Below are 27,147 nucleotides of genomic sequence, written 5' to 3' on the forward strand. Positions count from 1 at the left end.
GCACCCCTGGCTCGTCCTGGGCTCTGCCCCAGCTGTGCTCCCACCCACGACTGAACCAGGTGCCCTGCTCACCTCCCAGCTCTCCTCCTGCTTTGGAGGCCTGCCCTGCCCCCTCTGCACTTGGCCCGGCTCAGGTGTCAGGGAGCTCCTCTCCTCCAGTCTCCCTGGGGAAGTCCTCTGCAGCTCCAGGTTTCCAGGCCCCTCCTCGGGAGGCTGCTGCTCTGCTCTGCTCAGGGTGCCAGCACCTGCGGGTGGGAAGAGAGTGCACAGGTTAGCCCTGGTGCTGCTGGCACCGGGAAAGCCCTGCTCGTCTCCTGGACTGGCCTGGGACTAAGGAAAATGTAGACTTCAGAGTGTGGAAGAAGGGGGAGAAGAAAGACACAACATCCCATAGGTCTTCCTAACAGACCTCCATGGGATGACACTGGAGATGAGCCCCAACAGCTCTGTCCCAGCGTGGGGTGGTGAACACACCACGTCAGAGCCTGCTGGGAAATTGCTCCCTGGGAAAGAAGCTCGAGGGATGCCTGAGGGTTTATCAGCGTGCACGTTTAAGGAGGGGGAGGGGAAATGCAAAGCCAGTTTTCTAGAGGGCACGTGAAATGTTTCCTGGAGAACAAGAACCGCTGATGTGTTGGAGCGCTGACCCCATCAAAATGTTGCAGCAGAGAGATTTCTCCACGGAGGGACGCTGCCTCCGGCTGCGGGAAAGGGTCGAGCCAGCGCTCCTTCCCTGCTCCTGGGGAAGGGCCTCGTCTGGGGCACCAGCCTGAGCAGCTGTTGTCTGCTGACACCTCCCCGGTCTCCTCGGGTCCAGGGGACTCTGCAGCAGGACAGAGCCCTGGGTTAGCTGCACCGGGACCAGCCGGGGGCCACTGGGGAGTCTCATTTCCCCGACACCTGCACCGGCCCCGTATTGGGCTCAGAGGGCTCGCGGGGACAGGAGAATGGGGCCAGTAAACACTGACTGTAGGAACATGAATGACATCCCTCATTGTCACCATGGCAGCATGACAAGGCCCAAGCAAGATACAGCCTCTCTGTGCTGGGAGCTGCACACGAGAAAGATGGGTGCCCCCAGCCTGGGAGCTGCCCACACAGGGATCAGCTCTGTCCCAGCCCAGCCACCTGGGTATGAACCTTGCAGCCTGGTCACGGGCGGGGCAGACACGCAAGCATCTCCCCCATGTGCAGGACAGACCCTCGGGCACCCAGACCCACGTGCAGGCCTCCGTCCTGGAGTGTGGCTGCTCCAGCCAAGACTCACCAGGCTCCTGCAGTGCCCCAGTGGGCTGCATTGTGTCCTCAACCTTCACATCACCGGGGAGCTGGGATCTGGGAGGGAACATCCCCCAAACACACAGAGAGGGGAACAGCAGCATCTGTGATCAGGGTGAAAAGCTTTCACATGAAGTGTCTCCTTCTCCTCCTGCCCCATGCAAAACCCCTCGGCCCCGTCACGCCGCACCGCGCCCCCACTCCCAGCTCCGCGTCTCCCGGGGCAGGATGGCCAGGAACTGCTCCAGCACCACCAGCTCCAGCATCTGCTCCTTGCTGCGGCGCTGGGGCTCCAGCCAGCGCTGGGCCAGCTCCCGCAGCCGGCCGCACACCTCCCGCGGCCCCGCGCCTTCCCGGTAGCGGAGGCCCCGGAAGCGCTGGCGCCAGGCGTGCGGGGCGGGGAGGTCGTGCCCCGGTGCCGGCGGGGGGGTCTCCGAGGGGTCCTGGGGCTCAGGCGGCGCGGCCCCATGCACCTCCCGCCCCGGGGCCCCTCGGAAGGCAGGCGGCTGCCCCAGGCTCCAGCGCCGCCACCTCGGGCCCCCCGCAGCCGCCTCGTCCCGCCGACTCCACGCCGCGCCCGCCCCACCCGCGGCACGCACCCGCCGACCGCCGCCTCCTCCGGCCTGCGCAGGCCCGGCCCCGCCGCGGGGGCTGCTGGGAGCGGAGCGCAAACCCGCCCCCTGTTAACCCTTTGCTGGCCGAGACCCCGTCCGCGCCCGGCTCCCTCCCCCGGTGCCCCGCGACCCCGCTGTGCCGCCCGGGCCGGGGGTGGCGGCCGGGGCAGGAGCGGGGCCCGGGCACCTCCTTCTCTCGTGCCCCCCGGCCTGGAGACCCCCAGGACCGGGCCCCCCGCGCCCTGCCCCGTGCGGGGGGCGGCACCCGAGCGCCCCGGCCCGAGCTGGGGGACGGGGTGCGGGTCGGGGCGAGGGGGCCGCGGTGCTGCTGGCCCTGGGGGTGTCGGGTCCGGCCCTGGGGGTGTCGGGTCCGGCCCTGGGGGTGTCGGGCTCCCCAGTGTCGGCCCCGGCGGGGCTCAGGTCAGGGGGTGTCGGGTCCGTGATGCTGCCCGCTCCGGTTGGGTCTCGGGGTCCCCCCACGTGCAGTTCTGGGGGTCTCGGGGTCCCCCAAGCTGCCACTTGTCTTTGGGTTTCGGGGTCCCTCGGCTCCTGGCTCTGGGGAGGGCCCCCCAAGGCCCTGCACCCCCTACTTCCCCTCGGCCTCCTTCTCCCGGGCTCTTCTTCCGCTCAGCTCTGCGTCAACCTCCAGCCCAAGGACCTTGACCCCCTCGCAGGGGACCGAGCCCCCCGGGGACTCCAGGCCCCCGAGCTCGCCCGTGGCCAGGCAGGTGCTTTTGCTCACATTGAGCTTGGCCCCTGCTGCCGCTTCGTAGACCTGTGTGTGCCACAGGGATCTTCCTCCTGAACACTTATTCTGGCACAGGACGTTCAAGTCATCCATGTAGGCCGGGACCCTGGTCTCTTCCTTGCCTCCTCCAGGGATCTGGACGCCGCGCAAGAGGAACCAGTCCAACGCCAGGAGATCCGGGGGCAGGAGGTGATGCAGGCCATGCAGCTCCCGCCTCAGACCGAGTTTCCCACAAAGACCCCACAGCTGGCATCGGGGCACGACCTCCCCACCCCAGAGACCCAGCTGGCATCAAGGCTTCAGGGGCCTTTGCTACCTGGAAGCTGAGGGGCCGCGGGAGGTTTTCAGCCTCCTGCAAGAGCTCGGCCAGCGCTGGCTGGAGCCGCAGCGCCGCAGCAAGGAGCAGATGCTGGAGCTGGTGGTGCTGGAGCAGTTCCTGGCCCTCCTGCCCCGGGAGATGCGGAGCTGGGAGTCAGGGCACGGTGTGAAGACCTGCACCGAGGCCGAGGCCCTGGCTGAGGAGGAAGATTGTAAAACCCCAGGTGAGAGTGTTCCCACCTCCATGACCTCGGGCAGCGTTCCCTCCCCGCCCCCTCGCTCCCAGATCCTGATGCCGCGGTGACACACTTATCTTATTCCTAGATCACAATGTGTGTGCATGTCAAGGAGGGGCACTTCCGCCGGCAGTTCCGGTTTTGGGGTTGGTGCTTCCAGGGGTGCACAGCCAATCTTGGGGGGTTCAAGTGCACCCCCTATATGTTGCCAGTGGGCACAGAACAGGGAGAAGGGGGAATCAACCCCCTATTCATGACAAGCAGGACAATTCAAGGCAAAGCAAACCTAAAGCTTCTTATGCTGTCAGGGTGCCCAAGACATCTAAGGCACTAGGCTCAGATAAGGTCTTTCCCCTTGTTTAGGGAGTTCTGGTGTCTGTCTGGAAGCGTGGGTCCAAATCCATCCCCTGGCACTTGCTTTTGGCTGGCCACTCACACTTCTGCATGCCAGCCTCCTCCAGCAAGCTTAGCAACACCAGCAGCTTGGCTGCTCGTGCTCTGGTGGCTTGCCCCTTGAGAGCTGTGGCCACATTTCCTCCGGTGCAGCACTGGAAGTGGGTCGGGGTGTCCAGGGCACCCTCCTCTCCCGCTGCAAGCCTCCCCACACTTGTGCTGAAGGTCTCGGTGACGGGGAGTGGTGCCAGGACAAATGCCGGAGCCCCGGGCAGTTCCACCACCAGCAAAACCATGCCGGAGTCCAAGGTGCAGAAGCACTCGGAGCGAGAGGGCAAGGAAGTGGGGGAGACAGAACGCAGACGCCCAGCTTCGGGGCTCTCTCTCGCAAGACAGCAGCAACTACTTGCTGGAGATGGTAAAGGAAGCTGAGCCCGGCTGCAAGTGCGGGGGCTCGGCACCTTGCTGCTCCATGGGAGACCTGGGGAATGTGAGTTCGGGCCTGCACCCAGGACGCTGCCAAAAGACTTTGGAAGTATCTGAAGCCCCCGGTGAGGAGTGGAAGAGGTTTGCTGGGTGTAGGGCCACTTATGAGTCTGGACTGACTCATGGATTTGGACTCAATTTGGCTGGGAACAGGAAACATTTCTTGAGAAAGAAATCAAAGAAGCTTGAGCCGCTTGGTCAGGAGAGGGCAGGAGCAATCCCCACCCCTGGCTCTGGTCCCCACCCAGGCAGGCTCTCCAGCACCTGACAATGGGCCATTTGCGGGTGTGGAGACTCCCTGCTCCCCATAGGAAGGCATGAGGCAGAGTGAGTCTGGGTGTGGGCTATTGGCAGGACAGGCCAGCAAAGCTTCACAGGCCCCTCGGAGCCCACAAGAAGGATAAAAACCTTCCCTGTGGAATGATAGATTGTGTGGCTGGGATTTGACTCTCCAAATCCCTTTTCCCCTTGTGTTCATCTGGGGGTTTTCTAAGCCCATCGCACACCTGCCTACCCTATGACACTGGCAGGGATCCAGGTTTTCCCTTTCCTACAAAAATCGGAGAAAACCACGGATTCCCTGTTTTCTGGGAGAAAACGCGGATTTCCCTTTTTCGCAGGGACATCCGCGGGGTCTCCGCTCTTGCGAAGCGCTCTTGCCGGCGGACGCCGACTGCACACAGGGCCGAGACCCCAGCCCTGCCCGGGGGGGAGGGGGGAGAGGGGGCCTGAGCCTCCGAGGCGGCCACGGCCGGGCTGGGGCTCCGGCTCCCACTCGCCCTTCGCCCGCGGAGCGTGGAGGTGAGCGGGGCTTGGGGCAGGGCTGGGGCTGGGATTTTCTTAAGGCAGCATTGTAATTCTGTTGCTTATGGAAAAGGACCAGACTAAGTAAAAGCACACGCCTGTCAAGTTTTCCCCACCTTTTCCCCCTCGTAGGGCAGTGCTCTGTATCACTGCTGCCTTATCTTCTGAAAAAGTATAAGAAGGTCCTGTAGTCTTTGTTCGGGGCCATTTTTTGCCTCTTTGTTGGCTATGGGCATTTACTCAAGCAAATACACTGCAGTAAAAGCCTTTATCCGTGTTGCCTGGTTCCTATGCAGCTAGACAGTGGACTCCGGGGAGTTTTCTCCCACGACACTGCCACGGGAGATGCGGAGCTGGGAGTGAGGCTGCGGCATGACCGGGGCTGAGGGGTTTCACCTGGGGCAGCAGGAAGACACGCTCCCTGTGAAAACCCTCCCAGCCCCGTCCCTCCCAGATCCCAGCTCCCCGGTGACGTATTTATCCCGTCCCCAGGTCACACCAAGTGTGAAGGTCGAGGACGTGTCGTCGGACACGATGCAGCCCACAGGGGCACCGCAGGAGCCTGGTGAGTCCTGGCCGGAGCAGCCACGCGCCTGTCATGCAGACAGGCCTCTGGAAGAGTCGGGAGATGTGGAAGTCTTGGGGCCTCGGGACAACCCACCTGACGTCCCCAGAGAGGATCCCCTGCCCCACCGGGAGTCAGGGGAGGTCCAGGACAGAGGCCTGCACGTGGGTCTGGGTTCCCAAGTGTCTGTCCTGCACATGCGGGAGATGCTTGTGCAGGTGTTGGGGAAATGAGACTCCCCAGTGGCCCCCGGCTGGTCCCAGTGCAGCTAACCCAGGGCTCTGTCCTGCTGCAGAGTCCCCTGGACCCGAGGAGACCGGGGAGGTGTCAGCAGACAACAGCTGCTCAGGCTGGTGCCCCAGACGAGGCCCTTCCCCAGGAGCAGGGAAGGAGCGCTGGCTCGACCCTTTCCCGCAGCCGGAGGCAGCGTCCCTCCGTGGAGAAATCTCTCTGCTGCAACTTTTTGATGGGGTCAGCGCTCCAACACATCAGCGGTTCTTGTTCTCCAGGAAACATTTCACATGCCCTCTAGAAAATTGGCCTTGCATTTCCCCTCCCCCTCCTTAAACGTGCACGCTGATAAAACCTCAGGCATCCCTCGAGCTTCTTTCCCAGGGAGCAATTTCCCAGCAGGCTCTGACGTGGTGTGTTCACCACCCCACGCTGGGACAGAGCTGTTGGGGCTCATCTCCAGTGTCATCCCATGGAGGTCTCTTAGGAAGACCTGGGATTTTGTGTCTTTGTTCTCCCCCTTCTTCCACACTCTGAAGTCTACATTTTCCTTAGTCCCGGACCAGTCCAGGAGATGAGCAGGGCTTTCCCGGTGCCAGCAGCACCAGGGCTAACCTGTGCACTCTCTTCCCACCCGCAGGTGCTGGCACCCTGAGCAGAGCAGAGCAGCAGCCTCCTGAGGCGGGGCCTGGAAACCTGGAGCTGCAGAGGACTTCCCCAGGGAGACCGGAGGAGAGGAGGTCCCTGACACCTGAGCCGGGCCAAGTGCAGAGGGGGCAGGGCAGGCCTCCAAAGCAGGAGGAGAGCTGGGAGGTGAGCAGGGCACCTGGTTCAGTCGTGGGTGGGAGCACAGCTGGGGCAGAGCCCAGGAGGAGCCAGGGGTGCTGTAAGGAATGTGAGGAGTGGAGAAGACCTGAAGAGAGACAAGCCTGTGGTAGTGGAGGTTGCAAATGCACAAAGCTGGCATTGGCGCAGGAGTGGGTACAGTAGCCGATCCAGTCGGCAGCTGGACTCCATTTCCCAGCAGCCCCTGCCCACATGGCTGGGGCTGGTCTCCATGGCGACCCCGGCCCCAGCTGTGCTGTGAGAGTTCAAGGGTGGGGTTGCCATGGAGACAAGCCCCAGTTGTACTGGCAGGCATCAGGGCAGAGCAGGGCAGCTTGCTCTGGAGCCAAGGCAGGGTCTTGATCTGTAGCCTGCGTGCTCCAGGCAGCGGCGCACAGGCAGGGGATTGAGCTCTGCCCTTGCTGCAGGCCAGGCTGTCACCCCTGCAAGGAGCCGGGGCAGAGCCGCGATCCCCTGTCCGCACGCCCAAGCAAACAGAACGTGATGAGCTGGGCTGAAGCCAACACGTGAACTCGTGTGTCCACAGCGGCATCCACATCACGTTTCAGCTGAAGACTGGGGAATGGTGTACCCGTACCTGTCATGGCTAAGATTGCAATTAGTTGTAGCACAGAGTGATTGCAGAGAGGGCTGTGGGGGCTGGAGGCAGGTGGGACGGGAGACACTGATGGTGTAATGCTTGTGACTGCAGGTCCGGGAGGTGTTTGAGGACGTGGCCGTGTATTTCACGCGGAGGGAGTGGGAGCTGCTGGATGATGACGACAAGGTACTTTACCAGGACCAGATGCTGAAGAATTTCAACACCCTCATTTCCCTGGGTAAAGCTCTGGTTCTTGTTTCTCCTTGGAGCTATGTGAGCTCTGGAGTTTTGTAATTGTCTCCCTGTGTTTCAACAGTCTCATCCTCATGAACCTTTGGCTGGAGGTTTCTATCCACTTCGTCCCCACTGCTCTGTCAGTGATCAGGCTGGTTTCACATTTCAGCCTGATATATCCACCTTCATTTGATCCAGCCGCCTTGACTTGCGTCTTCCCCATTCTTATAACTCCTGGTTCTTCCATATGCAGCAGTTTCTTGCCAGCGTGATTTCCCTTTGCCGTTTCAGTGTGTGCATATCCTCTCCAGTTGCTGTTTCTTGGAGAATTATTCTGATTTCCTCCCTGCCTGGCCTAGCATGTCCTCTCCAAGCACATTTAACAATCCTAGCATGCTCAGTTCTGTGAGATCTAAATCCCCTTTCTGCTCTCGCTATGACCCAGCAGAAGTTAACAGAAAGTCTTATTGGCCCCTGTTGCTACAGCAGTGGCTGGTGCATTTCCTCAATTCTTCCTCTAGTGACATACGTACGTGTGATGTAACTGAAGTATTTCTACCGGGGGGTCACTGGAATCGTCTGTCCACATCCCTTCCTAACATCTTCATCTCTCTGGCTTTGCTGTGTTTCTGTTAAGACTTGTGCTCTCAAGCCCTCTCTGCCATTCTCAAAAGTTTTCTTGTACTCATGCTGAAAACCCTCTGCAGATCAGATGCCCATCATTGTGATTAAAAAAAGTGGGCTATCTGCAAGACCTAGTAAAAACCATTTTCATTTCCAGAGTATCTCTAATACAGGGGCTTGTTCTGGGTTGTGCGCAGGGTTGAGGTACTTACCTTTTACTAGGTCAGTTAGCTTTTCTGATGCGTCCTTTTCTGAATTGGTCCCTCTTCCCAAAGAAGTCGCATTGTCAGCCACTTGTCCTGTATGCTTTCACTGGCTCCAGTCTCATTTTAAACCTTCACTCAGCTCATTTTCACTCCTTTTGTTGGAATTACACTGGTAGCATTTTTTAAATCTAATATAATAAAGGGCTTAGTCCGTCTGTCCGTCCGTCTGTCCGTGAGGGTCTTGGAGCACTCTGAAACAACCAGTCAGAATGCTCCAAGAGCGTTATGGACAGAGGGGATGGAGCGGGGGCCCTGCTCCTGGGAGGTGGCGGCAGTGCGGGCTGGTGGGTGGAAGCGCTCCGTCCCCACCCCCATCATTGTTGACGGCCAATTCGCTCGTGTGTCCATACATAAGTGTGTTCAATGTCTCTTCTTTTTGGTACCTTGAAAGTGTAAAAGCTTTATCTTTCTGCTCCCTAGTACATCACAGATCACGAAATCCACTTGCCTGTCCCTGGTGACCCTGTCAGTTTTAATGCCCTTTCTAAACCAGGAGTGATTGGTGCTTTGTTTCCTATGACAATCCCTCCACCACCTGGGTGACAAGCAACATCATCTGTTGAAGGCTTCTGCCTGTAGTGCCTTGTCTTTCACCTTAAATGCCCATTTTCCCATGTCCATCAAGGCCCTAATAGAAACGTTATGTTCATCAGATCGATTCCCCAAATCCCAGCTGGTTATTCTGCATCCAGTATCCAGTCACAAACCCTCTTTAACCACTGCCCCAAACAGGATATCGAGGTCTTGCACCTGACTTAATCTGCAGCATCCAGCAAGGACAAGTGGAGCTCTGGGTCTGCGATGATGAGGACTGTGGGGAAATCTCAAGGTCAGACGACCTGCTAGCAGGTGAGTTGTGGCCCTCCTCCCTACTCCCCTCTCAGTAATGCTCCTTGCCCAGAGCCCCAGGGGATCCTGGAAAGTGCAGACCTGCCCTGTGCTACCATTCCAGGGTGCTGACCTCAAACACAGTATATTATGGTGTAATGTGTCCAGGCAGGTGTTATTCCCACTTCCTGAAATTCAGCAATGTGGAGACAAGTAACTGTTACTTTCTTCTCCCTCTAATGACAGATTTTAGGGGACAGTCAGGTTTGCTGTCTTGATTTTTTCGACTCAGATTTGGTTTCCCTGGGCTGCTACGATGTTAAGTTTCCATTTTCACTCAGCAATGTAAGAGTTGATTCCCCAGATCCAGGTAGCCATACCTCTGTAACAGGATCTCCCAGACCATGATGGGATTTGTAGTCCCACATGGAAACCAGCATGGTATGCAGAGCCTCTGTGTAGCCATTAGTGCGGGGCAAGAAAGAAGTTGATGCTTTCCCTGGCTTCCCCTGGTCAGGTTGACCTAGTACCCAGGAAGTGTTTCATCATGGTCTCAGGCTGCATGAAATGGCTCCATGGCACAGGTGAGATTCAGAAGCTTTCAAGTTGTGAGTGGAAGTGAATCCCCCATGGTTTGCACTAAAATTGCCACCTTTCAGTTTAATCTCTGGAGCCCTGAGTGTCATGAAGCCCAAAACTCAGCACTGCATCCAGGTTTGGGTTCATGTCTCTGCCTTAGACCCGGTGCAGACTCCTGTGACATGGAGGCCACCTGAGACCCGTCAGTGGAGGAGAGGTCCATGGGCTCATTCCCTGCACCAGACCTGGCTCTGGAAGCAGGCAGGAAGTATAGCCCTGCTCCTTTCAGAAGAGAGCAACAGCTGTAAGTCCTCCCCTCCTCCTCAGGCTGTTAGAGCAAGGCGCTATTCAGGCACTGTCCTGACGCACATGTCCTGTACGTACTTCTGCTAGCAGGGTCTGAGGTAAGAGGCCTGAGAGCTGGGCCAGAAACCCTGAGAGTCCAGCTCTGAACTCCACCGAGTAGGGAACATTAGCTGGGCACAGGGACCTGCCCCTCCCTCGCCCCCAGCACTTGGGGTTTTGGCAGCAAGACCTTGTTTTCTTGAGGGAACCCAAGCGCTAGGTCCAGGCCTGCTCTGAGGTCCATCCCAGCAGAAGACATAGCAGTATTTGCCCTTTGCCAGCAGGGCAGGGACTAATCTGGAGTTTTACTTCCCCGTGCAGGAGGTGCCTGGCTGCTGAGCAGAGCTGAGGAGCAGCCTCCTGTGGAAGGGCCTGCAGACCTGGAGCCAGCATGGACTTCCCTAGGGAGTTTGGGTGAGGTTGGCTCCTGGAGACCTGAAAAGGAGCAGTGGCACACGAGTCAGGGGAGGCCACAAAACCAGCAGGAGAATGTGGCAGTGAACCAGGTACCATCTGCACTGGAGCATGAGAGTGGAGAAGGGGCAGAGCCTAGAAAGAGCCCTGGGCGCAGAGAACACTTTGTGGAGCTGAAAGACCTAAAGACCTGCTGGAAAGATGCACTGCATCCCAGCCAAGGCATTGGGAAGTGGCTCAGAGGAAAGCAGGAGCTCCCTGCCAAGCAGAGGGGCAGAGCCTACCCCTGCCCCAAGGTCAGGAAAACCTTTAACTGTTCATCATTCTTGGCTCTTCACAAGATAAGAAACCAGGGAAAAACCCCCTGCATGCACCAAGTGTGGAAAGAGCTTCACCTGCCTCTCTACTCAGGCTGCTCACTGTCAGTCCTACGTGAGGTTATCCTGGGATGCTTCGGGCTGAAAGACACCCAGAAAAATTACCAGTGGGCAAAGCACTCCCAAGGCTTGCAGGGTCTGTGCGCCTTGGTCTGCACAGACCCCATCAGAGACCAGTGCTGGGATGGTGGCAACGTTACCCCAGGCTTGCGGGTGTTCCCCAGGAAGCAGGACATCCAGCTGTAGGCATCCCATGTGAGACTGCTGAAGCTAGGTTTTTGGGTTGGCACAATGAGGAGGGTGGCTCTGAGTAGTAGCACGCCCTACTGTGTCGCCACAGCCGTCACCCATTTTTTCTCCCTGTTTTTGCACCAGCACATCCACCTGGGCAAGAAGACGCACCGCTGCACTGCGTGCTGGAAGAACTTCATTTGCTGGCAAGACCTGTCCCAGCACCAGTGTGTGCAGCACTGCTGCACCAAGTGTGGGAAGAGATTCAGGCAGCTGTCCAGCCTGTCCAGGCACTGGTGCACACACACAAGGGAGAAACCACATCAGTGCTCAGAGTGTGGGAAGAGCTTTGCTCACTCCTCTGGCTTGGCTCAACACCAACATATCCACACAGGGGAGAAGACGCATCATTGCTCAGAGTGTGGGAAGAGCTTCATCCAATCCTCCAGCCTGACCAAGCATCAGCTCATCCACACGGGGGAAAAGCCACATCAGTGCTCAGAGTGTGGGAAGAGCTTCACCCAGTTCTCCAGCCTGGCCCAGCACCAGCTTATTCACACATTGGAGAAAGCACATCAGTGCTCAGACTGTCGGAAGAGCTTCATTTATTTCTCCTACCTGACCAGACACCGGCTCATCCACACGGGGGAAAAACCACATTGGTGCTTGGAGTGTGGGAAGAGATTCACCCGATTCTCCCACCTGGTGCAGCACCAGCGTATCCACACAGGGGAGAAGCCATATCAGTGCTCAGAGTGCGGGAAGAGCTTCAGCCAGTCCTCCCAACTGGCCCAGCACCAGCTTATCCACACAGGGGAGAAGGCACATCACTGTTTGGAGTGTGAGAAGAGCTTCACGTCCTCCTCCATCCTGGCTCGGCACCGGCTCATCCACACGGGGGAGAAGCCACATAGTAGCTTCGAGTGTGGGAAGAGCTTCAGCCAGTCCTGCAACCTGGCCAAACACCTGCTCATTCACACGAAGGAGAAGGCACATTAGTGCTCAGAGTGTGGGAAGAGCTTTAGTCGATCTTTGCACCTGGCCCGGCACCACCTCATCCACGTGGGAGACAAGCCACATCAGTGCTCGGATTGCGGATAGCGCTTCAACTGATTTTCCGACCTAACCCGGCACCAGCTCATCCACACAGGGAAAAAACCACATCAGTGCTTGGATTGTGGGAAAGGCTTCACCCAGTCATCCAGCCTGGTTAAGCACCAGCGCATCCACACAGGGGAGAAGCCACATCAGTGCTCAGAGCGTGGGAGGAGCTTCACTCAGTCTTCCCACCTGGTCCGGCACAAGCTTGTCCACATAGAGAAGAAACCATATCAGTGCTCAGAGTGTGGGAAGTGCTTCCCCCACTCTTCTACTGTTGTTGTCTCCAAAGGACAGTGTGAGTTTGTGCCCGGTGCCACCAAGTCCCCTCTGAGTCGTCTTTTCTCCAGGCTGAACAGTCCCAAGTCTTTCAGCCTCTCTCACGTGACCTGGTCTCTAGGCCTCTAATCCTGCACGTGGCCCTCCTTCGGACTCTCTCAAGCTTCTCCACATCCTTCCTCAAGTGCAGCGCCTGTAACTGGATGCAGTCCTCCAGCTGCAGTCTCACCTAGGCCAAGTAGAGCAGGAGGATGACGTCTTCAGACTTGCTCGAGATGCCTCAGCAGATGCATGGGAGTGTTTGATTAGCTCTGCCAGCTACAGCATCACATTGGTGTCTCATGTTCATGTTGTCTGTCATGACACCCAAGTCCCGTTCAGTTGTGGTGCTGGCAAGTGTAGCACTGCCATGCCTGTAAGTGTGTTGTGGATTATTTCTCCCCAGATGGAGCTGTAAAGAAATCCTTTTTCTCTTGGTGGCCTCCCTTCTTGGAGTCTGCCCAGCCCCACCTCTGGTTTCCAACTCTGGCTGCTGGATCCACCTGGTCTCCTAGGTGATGCCAGTGGGAGCGGGGGACTCGGTCTTCCTTTGTTCCAGCTTCCTGCCCAGATACTTGGGAGGCACTGGTCTCTCCGGGGTGGGGGCATTGCTGATGTTGCTCCAGCTAACTAGCCTGCATCAGCCGTGCTCTGAGGATCCTGGTTTTTGGTTGGAGCTTAGTGATGAGGTCAGAAAAGTGATAAAAAGAGGTCGCTGTCTCTTGGGAGAGGCAGACATTTTTTGGGGATGCTGAAACAAGCAGAAGGACTCCAGACCTCCATCAGTCTGTGGATGGACATGTGAGTAACTTACCTGAAATTTAGCCAGTAATTTAGGATTAAGCGAACTAGACATGTATTGAACGGGCCAACAAGCCCATTCTGTTTTCCTCAAGGTGTTGTTTTTCTAATACTCTTCTATCTAATACTCCTTCCCCATTCTCCCTCGCTCAGATTCATGAAAGCTATCTGTTCTAGCACACCTAGCTGCGAATGCTTGAGAGGAGGGACAGGCCTTTACACTCCTAGCACAGCTCGGTGGATTATTACCTGAAACCATTCTGGGTGGCTCCGGGCTATACCAGCTATACTACCAGGGGGAAAAGCACCCCCAAGGTCTGCAGGGTCAGTCTACCCCAGGCGCCACAGAGTCCTCACGGAGGCCAGAGCTCACGTGATGGCAGTGATTACCCCAGGCTTACAGCTATGGGGTTGGTTGGATGTAAGCACCCCAGGGGAGACACCTGAAGCATGGTTTTGGTTAGGCACGTGAGGTGGGTGGCTCAGTGTAGTAGCACCCCCTACTATCCCACCACAAGAGTACTTTGCATTTCTCTGTATTAAACAACAGCAGGTTGAGGTCTGCCCACTTCACAAGCCTGTCCAGGTTGACCTGTAGTTCCAATCTGTCCTGGGCCATGACCACACACCCCCATAGGTTGGTGTCATCAGCGAACTTTGCCATTTTGCTTTTAATACCCAACTTCAAATCATTGGTGAGCATGTTGAAAAGCACTGGTCCGAGTACTGAGCCCTGAGGGACACCACCGGTCACCTTCCAAAGGCCTTTTTGAAATCCAAGCATATGGCATCGACCTCATTTCCTGTATGCAGTGGAGAGTTACCTGATCATAGAAGGAAATGAGGTTGGTCTGGCACAACCTGCCTGTGACAAAGCCATGTTGGCTGCCATTCGGAATACTACTTTCTGTTAGCCTGTTAGTGATGGGCTCTTTGATAATTTTCTCCAGGATTTTACTGGGGATTGAGGTCAACCTGATTTGCTTGCAATTTCCTGGGTCCTCCTTTCTTCCTTTCTTAAAAATAGGCACCACGCTGGCCTTCTTCCAGTCTCCTGGGACCTCTCCCAAGCACCATGAGTCTTCAAATAACTTAGCCATAGGTCATGCAATGACATCTGCCAGTTCTTTTAGCACTCTTGGGTGTAGTTCATCTGGTCCTACTTGTAGGTATTTAGCCTTTGTAGGTGCTTCTGCACAAGATGTATGCCAAGTAGGGGAGGGTGATCACCCCCACCATGATCATCCTGTATCCTGTCAAGCAGGCTAACACCTTGGACTTGTGGCATACCGACATGAAGTATTCATTCAGGAGTTTGGTTTTGTCCTGAGTGTCAGTTATCAGCCGTCCCATTTCATTTATCAGGGGCCCTGTGCTTCCCTTGGGGTTTTTTTTGCTGTTTGTTTGTTTTTTTCACTTCCTACATATCTAAAGAAGGACTTCTTGTTGTCCTTGATTCTGGTTGCCAATTTGTATTCAGTTTGTGATTTTGCTGTCCTGATCTGCTCCCTACAGATGTGGGCTGTTGCTGAATACTCTTCTTTGGTAGTTATTGCAGACTTACATCCTCTGTAGGCTTCTCATTTTAATTTCAGGACGTCCGTGACTTCCCTGTTGAGCTCTTCTGCTGCCTTTCTTACAACTTCCATCGAGCTTTTAGGATTAATTCCTTGAGGAAGAGCCACTCTTCTTGTACTCCCTTCCTCATCAGACCATAGTCCCGCAGGGCCTCGCCAACCAGTCTCCTGAGCTTGTGAAAATCAGCTTTTCTAAAATCAAGGATTTCTACCCTACTGGTCGATTTCCTTGACTTATGGCACATGGAGAAAGTGATTATCTCATGGTCACTGTCATCCAGTTTCCCCTTTATCCTCAGGTTACTCAGTAGATCATCTCATTTGGCCAGAACCAAGTCTAGGACTGCCTTGCCCCTCGTCAACCTGTACACTTCCTGAGTTAGATAGAAAGCGTGAGAAAGCTTTGTAAGCAATCGGATCTGGCTGAGTGTTCATTTCACAGGATGTCTGGGTAGTTGAAGTTACACATGATGACTGTGCTCTGAGAGCATGCAACCTCTACCAGTTCTCTAGAGAATTCGTCGTTGAGATGTTCCTCTTGGTTCGGAGGTCTGTAATAAATTCCTATGGTCCTACTCCTTCCCTGTGTTCTCCCCATATCTTGACCCAAAGGGTCTCAAGTCATCCTCCTTTGTTTCCAAACTTCACTTCTAGGGAGGTGCAATGTTCCTTCATGTAGAGAACAACTCCTCCACCCTTCTTCCCAACATCATCCTTCCTGTACAGGGTGTATCCCCCTTTGCCTGTGGTCCAGTCATAGGTGGAGTCCCACCAGGTCTTTGTAGTCCCTATGAGGTCATATTGATTGTTGGTTAGCAGGAGGGCTAGTTCCTCCTGCTTGTTTCCCATGCTTCTGGTGTTAGTGTACAGGCAACGAAGCCTGCCAGTGGAGGCCCGAGGCTTCCTGATGAGCTGTGGGATAATCTGTGCATTGGCCAGTGTCAGAGACTGTTTCCTATTGTACCCTGAGACGTTGGTTTTGAGGTTGCCATTTCTCATGCTTGTGCTAGTAGCTGCTGGTCTGTCCCCCAGTGATCTCAGTTTAAAGCCCTATCCAGGAGGTCTGCCATTCTAGCCAAGAAAAGCTGCTTCTCCTTCGGCACGAGGTGGATGCCATCTCTTCCCAACAGGCCGCAGTCCCTGAGGTGCATGCCATGGTTGAAGTAGCCGAAGCCCTCGCACTAACACCATCGCCAGAGTCTTCTCTTTACGTCTCTGCATCTATCCCTCCTGTATCTGTGGCCCACCACTGGGAGGACCGAGGAGAAAACTACCTGTGCCCCTGACCCCTTCAGCCAAGCCCCCAGAGCCCTGTGCTGTCTCATGACCCAGGGTTGTTCCTGGCTGTGTCATTCGTGCCCACGTGGATGAGGAGCATGGGGTAGTGGTCGAAGGGCCAAGCAAGTTCTGGGATCCTTTCAGCCACATCCCGGATGCGAGCCCCTGGGAGGCAGCAGACCTCACAGGTTAGGGCGTAGAGACCTCATTAGGGAGCGTACTGTATATAGACAGGACTGCATAATAACTCAAAAATAAAGCCTCACTCTTTTATATTGTGTGTGTGTGTGTGTGTGTAGGGAGGTTTGTGAGAGGGTGTGGCTGTGTGGGGGGCATAGGGTATGTTGTGGGGGTGTATATGTGGAGGGGTTGGGGGTCAGGGTGTGTGTGTGTAAGGTATGTAGAGTATGAGGGAAAGTGAGGGCGGGGTGTGGGGACCTCCACACACTCCCCACATGGTGTGTAGCTCCCGCTGCCTGGAGCAGCAGGTGGTGGGTGGGGAGCCCAGGGACCTTGTGCCCCACACAGGCACTGGCACCTGGAGGGCTACGGCTCTGGTCACCTCTGCAGCCAGGGGTCAAGAAGTGCACCTTGCCCGGCTGCCTCTATCACAGGGGCTCCACGCTGTGCACCTGCAGCTCCTGCACTCGCAGCAGGGAAGCCCCACACTAGACTCTAGAAGGGAGCAAGGGGCAGGGCTCCATCTACTCCTGGTGGGGTCCACTGACCCGCACAGATGGAGGTAGGAGAGGCAGCTGCGTCCAGCGTGGGAGCTGCAGGCACATGGACCGCTATAGCGGGGGCAGCATTCTGCGGTCCCAGCATTGCAGCTGGAAACCACACGCAATGGCATGGAGGGGGCCAGCCTGGCCAGGCACCTTGTCAGAGCGCAGCTCCCAGCTGCAATGCCAGGACTGCAGAACGCAGCAGGAGCCAGCCCGGCCCCTGTGGTTCCCAATTGGCTCCTGCTGCCACCGGCCCTGAGACCCGGCGTCCCATGCTTTGGCTCTCTGCCACTGTCTCCCACCCCCACCCCGCCTGCCACTGCTGCCTTTCCCTGCCACTTCCCTTTCTTCCCTGCCCACCACCACCGCTCAAATCCCCCGCCCTGCCCGCCCGCCACTCCACCGCCTGCCTTCCTTCCTCTTCAGCAGCACGTGGATCCCGGCTGAAGGGCAGGGATCGAATGGCACAACAGGACCCAGCTGAGAAACCTGTGCCAGGCTGGCTTCTGCTGCACCAGCGACCCTCCCTTGCCCAACCCCCCTTCTTATCTGATGCAACACTCTCCAGGGAGGGATCCAGGAGAGCCTGCTCCTAACCAGACACTCAGACCCCACAGTCGAGCACTGTGTTCAAATTGGACTAAGTGAAATGTCCTGGTACTGCAGGAAGACAGAAGAGGATGGCTGGAAAGAAATGGCAGACCTCATCTGATGGAGAGGGGTCTGGCATAGACTTTTTCTGGAGTAGACCCTCTGAGGAGGGCAGTGGGTGGGGATATGGGTCTGAGGGTCCACAGTTGCGCAGTGCTGTAACCAGTTGGGTATGAGGGTCCGCAGTTGTGCACTGTGTAACCAGTTTTTTAGTGTGCTTTGATCTGCCAAATGAATCACAAGGGCTACTTGAAAGTGTTGGAGATATGCATGTGTGTATCTCTATCTATCTTTGGAAAAAAAAGAAAAATCACAAGATATATGTTAAGATTTCAAAGAGGAAAGAAGTGTCAAGAAACATGCTCACCTGTGTCAGACTTTCTTAATTCTTTGCATCAACCATGATAAACATGTTTAAAAAAAAAAAGTTTGATTGTCAGTAAAAACCTTACAATTAAAAAAATTGTTGGGTTGGCAACCCTGCTTGACAGCAACAATGGTTTTACACACTGCTGTCCCCTCCAACGAGGGGTCCCCTACTTATCCCTACACCCTGATGTTCTGGACTTCACCCTGTACCATACTGTCCACCTCAGCCCAGCCCCCACCCTCCCCCAATGTCTGTGCCCCACTGCCCGGGCACAGACACCCCAAAGCAGCTTACCTGCAACCCAACCATACTACAAGCATCCTGGGACACTACAGCAGGAACACTTGGCTGAGAGAGCATTCCCTGCAGGGTGCTGTGCTCCCACTCAGACACCAGGTACCACTTCAGTTCTCTGTCGGTGGGAGCTCTAGTCAAGCTGCAGCTGTTTATTGTTTTTACTGAGAGCTAAAGTGTTTTTCCTGACTTTACTGACTGTCATTCTTAGCCCTATTTTTTAATGGCAGTCAGTATACTTTGTGACAGTTTGCAACGCTGAGCAGGACTCAGCACAGCCTTACCCTGCACCTGAACAGCACTAACTGCAGATAAAAGCCCAGGGCAATAGGAAGGTGAGAGAGGATTAGAGCTCTTGCATGCACAGAGCTACCATGCACACCCCACCACACCTACAAACCATCCCCCAGAAGCCCCACTACTGTGCCCACCCTCCCCCAAAGACAATTACACACCCCATACACACTGCAGCCACCCACACTCACCCACAAACCCCACACTCACACCCACACACCTCTGGGGGAAACCCCACTCACTGCTATATGCACATACCCCACCACACGCACGCACCCATACACACACTGCCAGCCACCCTCCCCTTCCACACACCCCACAAACCCCATACCCACCCACATCCACAACCCCCCCAAGCCCATCCACCCACATCCACACATACCTCCACACTCCATATTCACACATCCACAACCCCTATAAACCCCATACCCACCCCCACACTCACCTACCCACACATTCCCATTCTCCCCCCACCCCACACCCCCAGTATGCAAAAGACTTGATTTGGGGCTATTATGCAATCACCTGTCTATATACACAGCACAAAAATAAGGACTTAAAAAAAAAGTAAAATTAAAATATGTTATTGTGGCTGTTTGAGATTTGTATATAATTTCCCTCCCCCATTCCAAGATGGTAAACCCCCTTCCCAAAAGGAGTACTGGGGGCAACGGGAGGGACTTCCCAGGGCAAAGGTCAGGGGTTAGGGGGCAGGACTTCTGGTCCCAAGATGGTGACCAGGGGACAGGGTGTTTGTCAAGGAGTGGGGCCACCCTGGTGGCTCTCAACAGCTCACCAAACCTCATTCAGCGGCCCTCCAGCCAAAATAATTGCCCATCTCTGTTCCAAACTCTGTATCCCTCTGACACAACCAGCTGTGGGAAACATGAAACATTTGAACCCCACAGTCTGTGGCAGTCCGGTACCTACCTGCAGACTTTGGCACCATCTCCCCACAGCGCTCCCACAAGTCTCGTCCCCTCTCCCCAGTCAGTCCCAGGTCTCCTCTCTCTCTCTGTCCCAAGCTTCGCTGCTTCCAGGCAGCTGTCCCTGCTCCATCCCTGCTCCAGTCACCAGTTCCTTGAACCATGCAGCGTTCCCTTCCTTAGGCAGAGTCTAGAATAACGGTGTTACAAAAGTGTGAGCAGATGGAAAGAAAACATGAAAGGCTGCATGATGAAATAGAGGGGCTCATGAGAATGGAAGTTTAAGGCTAAAGTGAGACTAAATAGTCTCAAAGGGGGGGGCTGTGGAATCAGAAAAAATATATGCCTTAAACTTTGATTATTTTAGTTATAAGATGACATAACCGCTTTGTGGAGAATTGCTGGCTCTGTACAGTAGAACAGATGAGAGAAAGTGTTTGTTCTTTGTAACTCCTCTGCAACTGCTTCCCTCACCGCGGCCTTGAAGATAGCAAAAAGTATGTACAACTCTGATTTCCAGGTGCAAGAAGGAGGTTTGTGAACTAACTTTGCCTCCCCCATAAGTTCCCATCCTGATTACAGCAAAGAAATAATGAAGTCATATTATAGCCGCTTTTCATGTTAGTTTCACTATATGATGACGTGAGTTGTAAGTGACTGTTAAAAAGTATATAAGCCTCCTGATTTTGCTCTTGGGGGGGGGACCCCTTCCAAGTGCTTGGGAAATCCATGTCACTTTGGAGTCCCCCCTACAGCTGTAGTTTCTTTTGAATAAAAGCTTTTGCTGACCTGACCCAAAAGTTCTCTGCGTGTGTTTCCACGACAGAAAAAAGAAAAATTTCTTTCATTCATCCTTTCTTTCACAGAAAGCAGCGGCACAGTAGTACTTAGGAGGCGTCGTAATGATTTCCAGTTTGTATTTTTGACAGAAGTGAAAACGAGGATCTCAAGTGATTGGATGAGGGACCATTGTTCTGGGCTTGATTATGTTAATGGCTGTTGTTGTTGTTTGTTTGTTGTTACAACTGCGTAAATAAAAGCGTTGGTATTGCACAGTACACTAGTGTGTGCTGCAGACACCCTTCGGTGCTGGTGGGATGGTGCATTGCAAGAGAGAATTGCAAGAGGTGTGGGCATGGCAGGGCAGGGCAGGATGACATGGGTGGGGAGGGTGACATGGGTGGACCACCGGTTTGTGGGTTTACGAAGGGCCAATTCGAAGTGCAGAGACCGGACAAGAAGTGCGGACAAGTGCTTCTGGCTGGGGCTGGGGCTGAGAAGCTGTTGGGTGGGGCAGACGGGGGGGGACGGGGAAATGAAAGTCTTTTCTCCTGCTGGGACCTTGGTGCTCCCCTGGGTGGGCATCCCGCAAAGTCCACCAAGTGTCCCAGTGCTGTGAGCTTCCCCCTGATTTGAAGACTGAAAGAAATGTCTGGCTGCTGAGCAAAGCGACTTTGGATGCTTGAAAAAAAGCTAACATTGCAGGGAGCCAGTGGGACACCCCACATCTGTGAGGGAGAAAGATTGTCTAGTGCTGACAGAAGTTTGTGGTGGGGGGGAACTTGGTTTCAAAGAGATACTTGGCAAAAGGTTGGTGGTGCTCTGGGTGGGCACCCCCAAAAGTCCCACCCATGCCCCAGTGGTGTGTGCTTGCCCCAACAGTGTCCTGAACCGATGAGCTGTCAGCAAAGAGTGGCCTTCAGAGGTAGGGGCCAGGGAGGCTGGGGCTAGGAAGCAAAGCTGGGGGGCTTGAAGGGGCTTCAGGGAGCACCTCGGTTTTCCGCACCTGTGAAAGGGGCACAGGCAAGGGCAAAGGGTCTAAGGGCTTCATAGGATGCCTCAGTTTTCCCTACTTGTAAAATGGATGCAGCAGCCTTTGTGCTTCAGGGGGCACCTCAGTTTCCCCACCTGTGATAGGGGTACAGGCAGAGGCAAAGGGTCTAAGGACTTCATGGGAAGCTTCAGTTTTTCTCACTTGTGAAATGGTCACAGGTGGGGACAATGGGGTTATGGGCTTCAGGCGATATCTTGGTTTTTCCTACCTGTGAAATGGATGCAAGCAGGGGCAAAGGTTATGTGGGCTACATGGGGCTCCTTGTTTTCCCCACATGTGAAGTGGGTGCCGGCAGGGGCAAAGGGGTTTGTGGGGTACCTCAGTTTTCCCCAGTTGTGAAATGCACACAGGCAGGGGCAAAGGTTGCATGGGCTTTTGGGAGCACCTCAGTTTCCCCACCCATGAAAGGGGTGCAGGCAGGGACAAAGTGTCTAAGGGCTTCATGCGGCACATCGCTTTTCCCCACTTGTTAAATGGATGCAGGCAGGGGCAATGGGTTTATGGGTTTCATGGAGTGCCTTGGTTTCCCCACCTGTGAAAGGGGCACAGGCAGGGTCAAAGGGTCTATGGGCTTCATGGGGCACCTCGGTTTCCCCGACATGTGAAATGGGTGCAGCCATGGACAAAGGGTCTCAGGGCAAGGGGCACCTGGCTTTGGGAAAGAGCAAGGTGGGGTCAGCACTGGGGTAGGCCGGATGGCCTGGGACCACCCGTAACCCTGCGTGCTGCGACGCTGTGGTGCATACCCCACATCTGGTGTAGGCTAAAGAGCCTCGACCTTCCCAGGCTGGCTGTGTAAGCAGGTGGCTTGGGACCCACTGGAGTCTGGGCCCTGCGGGCGAGTAGCTTCTTGACTGCTCGCCTGTTCCCCAGGGGCAGAGACACGCTACACCCTCGAGCCCCAGCATCTCCCCGTCTCCCGTGCCTCTTACCTACCGCCGAATGGCCTGAGACGTCTCTGGAGCCCGGCACTGTCACATCGGGGAGCTCTCCCATCAGTAGCTCCTGCCAGTTTGTCAGAGGTGCCAGACGCTGGGCCCCAAAATCAGAGTCTGTTTCTGCCCCCCGGATGGGTGACCTGCAGCCATCTCTGGGCTAGAGGAAATTTTATCTTGGGAAAATTGAGTGGACGCCCATCCCAATGGGATCTTCATGACACAACCCTAAATGACAGGGGGCCCCCACACCAGTGTCCCAGTGATGCGTGCTTGCCCCAACAGTGCCCTGCCCTGAAGTGGTGAGCTGCTGGCAACGAGCAGAGTGTCTTGTCTCCTTCAGGGACCTTGGTGGTCCCCTGGGTGAGCCCCTGCCGAAGTCCCTCCAGTGCCCCAGTGTTGTGTGCTAACAGGAAATGTACTCACTGGAAAAGGTTTCAGTCCAACAAAAAGCATTTTTAATTAACCTGATTTATGAACACAACAATTTTGATCCTTTCCATCTGGTGTGCAGTGGCCACATTGCAACAGAAATTGCAAGGATTTCCGAATGAACCCAAGGGGCACCTGGTGGACAAACTGCGGCAGACCAGGGACAATGGCGGTTTTGCCTGTGTGAGAATACAGGTTGCAAAACTACAGCGATAAAAATAATCCCGCCGGAGCATTTGGCCACGCAAAAAATAAAACATTTATAGATCCATAGATGCTAGGGTGGGAAGGGACCTCAACAGATCATTGAGTCTGGCCCCCCGACCCCCTGGACGCAGTACTCCAACTGTGGTCTGAGCAATGCTGCATGGAGGGGAAGTATCACCTCCTTGGATCTAGTTGTCATCCATCTCCTGATTCATGATAAAGTGCAGTTAGCTTTGCTGGTGATTTTGTCACACTGACGACTCATGTTCATCTTGGAGTCCACTATGACTCCAAGATCCCTTTCCACTTCCGTGCTGCTGAGAGGTAGGGTCACTCCCAGCCAGTAGATGTGCGGGATATTTTTGCACCCTAGATGCAGCACTCTGCACCAGTCCTTGCTGTACAGCATCCTATTGTGTACCGCCCACTTTTCTAACATGTCCAGGTCTGCCTGCAATCGTTCCCGACCCTCCAGAGTGTGTACTTCACCCCACAATTTAGTATTGTCTGCAGACTTGGACAGAGTACACGCCACCCCCACATCCAAGTCACTGATGAAGATATTGAAGAATACAGGTCCAGGGACTGAGCCCTGCGGGACACCACTACCCACACGCTTCCAGGTCGATATCGACCCATCTACCACCACTCTCTGAGTGTGACCCCCAAGGCAATTGCCACCCACTGGACCCCGTAAACATTTATGTCACAGCCTCTTAATTTATTATGAGAATGGGATGAGATACAGTATCGAAGGCCTTGCTAAAGTCCAAGAAAATGACATCCAAGTCTACTCCTGCGTCTAAGTGTTTTGTGACCCTGTCATAAAACAAAACCAGATTGCTCAGGCATCATCTACCTGCTACAAATCCATGCTGGTTTCCCTGCTGCATTATTTTTCCTGCTGGACTCCCACAAATATGATCCTTCATCATCTTTTCAAAGACTTTTCCAAGGATGGAGGTGAGGCTGACTGGCCTATAATCGGATCCTCCTTCCTTCCTTTCTTGAAAATAGGGACCACATTGGCCCTTTTCCAGTCTCCCGGGACCTGCCCCAAGTGCCACGAGTGCTCGAACAGCCGTGCCAGTGGTTCTATACTAAAACCCAGGACACTGTCCCAGCCCCAGAGATTGGGCAGCCCCACCAAATGGACCAGTTAGCATCAGAACTGAGCAGTGTCATCCACTGGCGACATGTAGGGGGTGCACGTGGGTGCACATGTACCCCCTGAGCGTGGCGGTGCACCTCCTATGAAAAGGTGCTGCCGACACTGCCGGTGGTGCCTGCAGACGGTCACTGCTCGCCACCCCTCAACCTGCGAGCAGTCCACGATCGCCACTGGCAGCATCTGCGGGTGGTCACTGGTTGGCACTCGCCATCCCCCACATCCTTGACACCGACAGCGCTGCAGCCGCCTGTGAGAGCTCCCCGCTTACTGCCACCATGCTCCCACCCTGACAGCGCCACCGCCGCCAGGGGCTCACCATGCCCCCCCAGCCTCCAGGGCATGCGGCATTCATGGTGTCATCTGTCTGCAGGCAGATCCAGGCTCAGCAGGGCTCCAGCGCACACTTCTCCCTCCTGCAGCAGAGTCAGTGCCTGGGGATGGGCTGTGGGACAATCCCACCTTCTTCTTCCCTGGCCCCATGGAGGTCTGCATAGTGCCTGAATTGATACGGATCTGGGGGCAGCCCAGGGCACAGCCATCCCGGAGCAGACACACAAGAGCCCAAGGAACTGAATTGATGGATCTGCACCTGGGGGTGTTCAAAACATGGAGCAGTCTGTCATTCAAAGGGCCGGGGAGCGCTGTCCAGGTTGCAGAGGCTCCAGCCTGGCGGCCACCAGGAGCCCTGACCACAGGCTGCTCAGGAGCACGGAGCCAGCTGCGGGAGATGCTGACGTGGACGGAGCTCCTCTGCACTCCCAGCGGTCACGAGGCAGCCTCAGAGCTGTGGTAGGGCTGAGACGGGGGCACTGGTGGTTTCAACAGGCCCAGGAGCAGAGCTGAGGTGTGTCCAGAGCGGGCTCAGGCCCAGGAGCAGGGCATATTGAATGATAATGTCTGGAAGGGACGGGAGTGGTGAAAGAGGCAGTTGGAGCCCTGTAATAAAATGCCAAGCGCTGATACCTGAACAGCAGCGCGGGGTCAGGGATCCCTGAGGCAGCCTTTCTTTCCAGGGATCGAATAAGAACACAGTATGGCAGGCAAAGTGAAGGGGTGCTAGCCCGAGAAGCAAGGGTAGACGAGGTGCCCGGCGGCCCCCACTGGAGCCAGCACATCCTGCACAAATGGTCCAGAGAGAGGCACGGGGCAGGAAGGGATTTGGTCACTGGACCCAGAATGGACCCGGAGCCTACAAGACAGGAAAGGACGAGCGTCCCATTGCCATTGGAGGTGGGGGGGCGCAGGGGATGGGGTGAGTTTATTGTAACAGGAAGCTCAGGTTTTTTAATGCAGTTTTAAGATGTGCGATGGAAAGCTTATGGTAGAGGATGTATACATATAACTCTCTCTGTATATATATAGAAATATAATCTAATTAAAGAAAAGAGTGTCCCATTCCCTGCCCCTCATGTTAGCACAGCGAGGGGCACTGACATGCAGCCTCAGGGGGTGCCAGGGGCTGGGCAGCTTGCCCCTGCAGGACAGGACGTAGCACACGGTCCAGTGATGTAAAGGGCATCGATGGAAACAGAACAAGCTCAGCAAGTGCTGCTGAAACCTTACCCCAGAGAGGGCAGCAGGCCGGGACTCGTTGCCTGGCCCAAAGGGATGTGCCCTCCGGGGTCACAACTCCCAGCTCAGCCCTTGGGCTATAGTTGGCATCCTAGTCCAAGGGCTCCCCTGGCTCGTAGCAGCCTTGGCACTGCCCCTGCTGTCTCCTCAGAGATGCCCCACGCTCCTGTATTTGCCTCCTTTCTGTGGCACTTTCTGGGGAGCCCTCGTACCCTCAGAGGAGTCCCTCTCCCCAAACCCCTCTCAGCTGTCTCTCATCTGCCCACCAAGAACGAGCTGGGTTATGTCACAACTGCCTCTTTTTATTCCCAAATGCCTCTGTTTCACCAGAATCGCTCAGGCCTCGTCAGCTCGTAGCAGAGGATTTTTTTGCTGACGATGGGAGTCCCACCTTTCACGGTGCTTGTGCTGTAGCTGCCCTCCCCTGCAGAAGAGGCTGCCGGGATGCCCCAAGTGCTCTGCTCTCACGCTTACCGCGCACCCCCAATAAGGCACAGGCTCTGGAAGACTGTCCAAGGGCACGCAGAAATAAAGGACTCCAGGCCACAAGTCTGGGAAAGATCTGCCAGCCTGGCCAGTGCAGACAACGTTGTGAACACCCAGGGACACGCGGCCTGGATTGCCATGAGCAGCTCTGCAACAACCGCAGATTATCGCCTGCACGTTCAACACGCACACAGCTCCTGCACTCAGGGGCTGATGTCCTCAAAAGCCAGCTCAGAGCGCTCAGGGCAGGGCTGCAGGGACTGCCTCTGTCTGCTCGGGGCTGCCATCAGCAGGGCCAAGACATCTCCTGGGCTGTGGGCTGCGCCTCATGGGGAAGGCTCACCGAGTTCCTGCAGGGAGCACGTGTGAATCCCGGCAGGACTGGGTAGAGACCCGTGGTGCGAATCTGGGCAGATACTGGGGTGGGTGCAGTTCTTCAGACCCAAACCTCTCTCCCCCATCCTGCAGGGGCAGGGGCAGGGGTAGGGGCAGGGGCAGCCCCTTCCTGAGAGATCAGAGCTCCTGCCCTCGCCCGGAGGCATGGAGCAGACCCCATCAGGGACCCCACATCCCACATTGAAAGCCCACATCCCGGTCTCACCCAAACAGGGCTGAACGTAGTGGGTCACCGTGTGCATGCACCGATATTCCCTTGAAACAGGTTCACTACTGTGTGCGTTGGTCTCTTTTTACAGAGGATGTTCATGTGTGATCAATTCTAGCCTGGTACACTTGTGCAAGCCATGGTATCAGCTAGGAAGGTATTTTCGGGTGTTTTTATTCGAACCCAAAACAGGCAGGGAAGCATCAGCAGAATCGAGTGTCAGGAACACCCCAAGACCAGAGCCGGGCTATGCACATTTTGGAGGAGCCCTGGCTGTCAAATGGGCACTTCCCTTGTTGACATGCCACACTTGTCTTTTCTCTTAAAATTGAAACTTGAAAACGTAGGGACTAGGGGGAGAGGGATGTCTACAACGAGAAACCTGATTCGGAACTGTGTGATTAAAAGAGAATTAGACACTGGCTTTTCTCTCACACTGCTGGACACAGAGCTTGTCTGCACCTCCGTGCAAAATTCAAATGACTAAATTATAATATCAGTGCCCTTTTGCCCAAGAAGGTAAACTGATGACTGGGGCCACCTGAAACATAACAATACAGTTAATCTCATCTTTGGC

At 55.4% G+C, this 27,147-nt stretch overlaps 2 protein-coding genes and 1 pseudogene across 2 annotated transcripts in view; 1 reads left to right on the forward strand and 2 right to left on the reverse strand.

Moving 5' to 3' along the window:
* The window catches only part of LOC102567883 (zinc finger protein 850-like), a 32,395-nt gene extending 31,013 nt beyond the window's left edge, over positions 1 to 1,382 (reverse strand). Inside the window, exons 1-2 of the mRNA XM_059718874.1 lie at positions 1,268 to 1,382; positions 73 to 245 (exon numbers count right to left, since the gene is read on the reverse strand). Coding sequence (XP_059574857.1) covers positions 73 to 245; positions 1,268 to 1,382 — 288 coding nt within the window. The remainder of the gene's footprint in view (positions 1 to 72; positions 246 to 1,267) is intronic.
* A 75-nt stretch (positions 1,383 to 1,457) lies between these two features.
* LOC132245549 (uncharacterized) lies at positions 1,458 to 2,733 on the reverse strand. The gene is made up of 2 exons (XM_059718131.1): positions 2,483 to 2,733; positions 1,458 to 1,932 (listed from the first exon to the last, which is right to left on the reverse strand). The coding sequence occupies exons 1-2, from the start codon at positions 2,731 to 2,733 to the stop codon at positions 1,458 to 1,460; spliced, it is 726 nt and encodes a 241-aa protein (XP_059574114.1).
* LOC132245833 (zinc finger protein 883-like) lies at positions 1,966 to 16,342 on the forward strand (annotated as a pseudogene).
* Positions 16,343 to 27,147: the final 10,805 nt, after the last annotated feature.

This window comes from Alligator mississippiensis, chromosome 15 (genome assembly GCF_030867095.1).
Source record: "Alligator mississippiensis isolate rAllMis1 chromosome 15, rAllMis1, whole genome shotgun sequence".
In the NCBI taxonomy this organism is placed as follows: domain Eukaryota; kingdom Metazoa; phylum Chordata; order Crocodylia; family Alligatoridae; genus Alligator; species Alligator mississippiensis.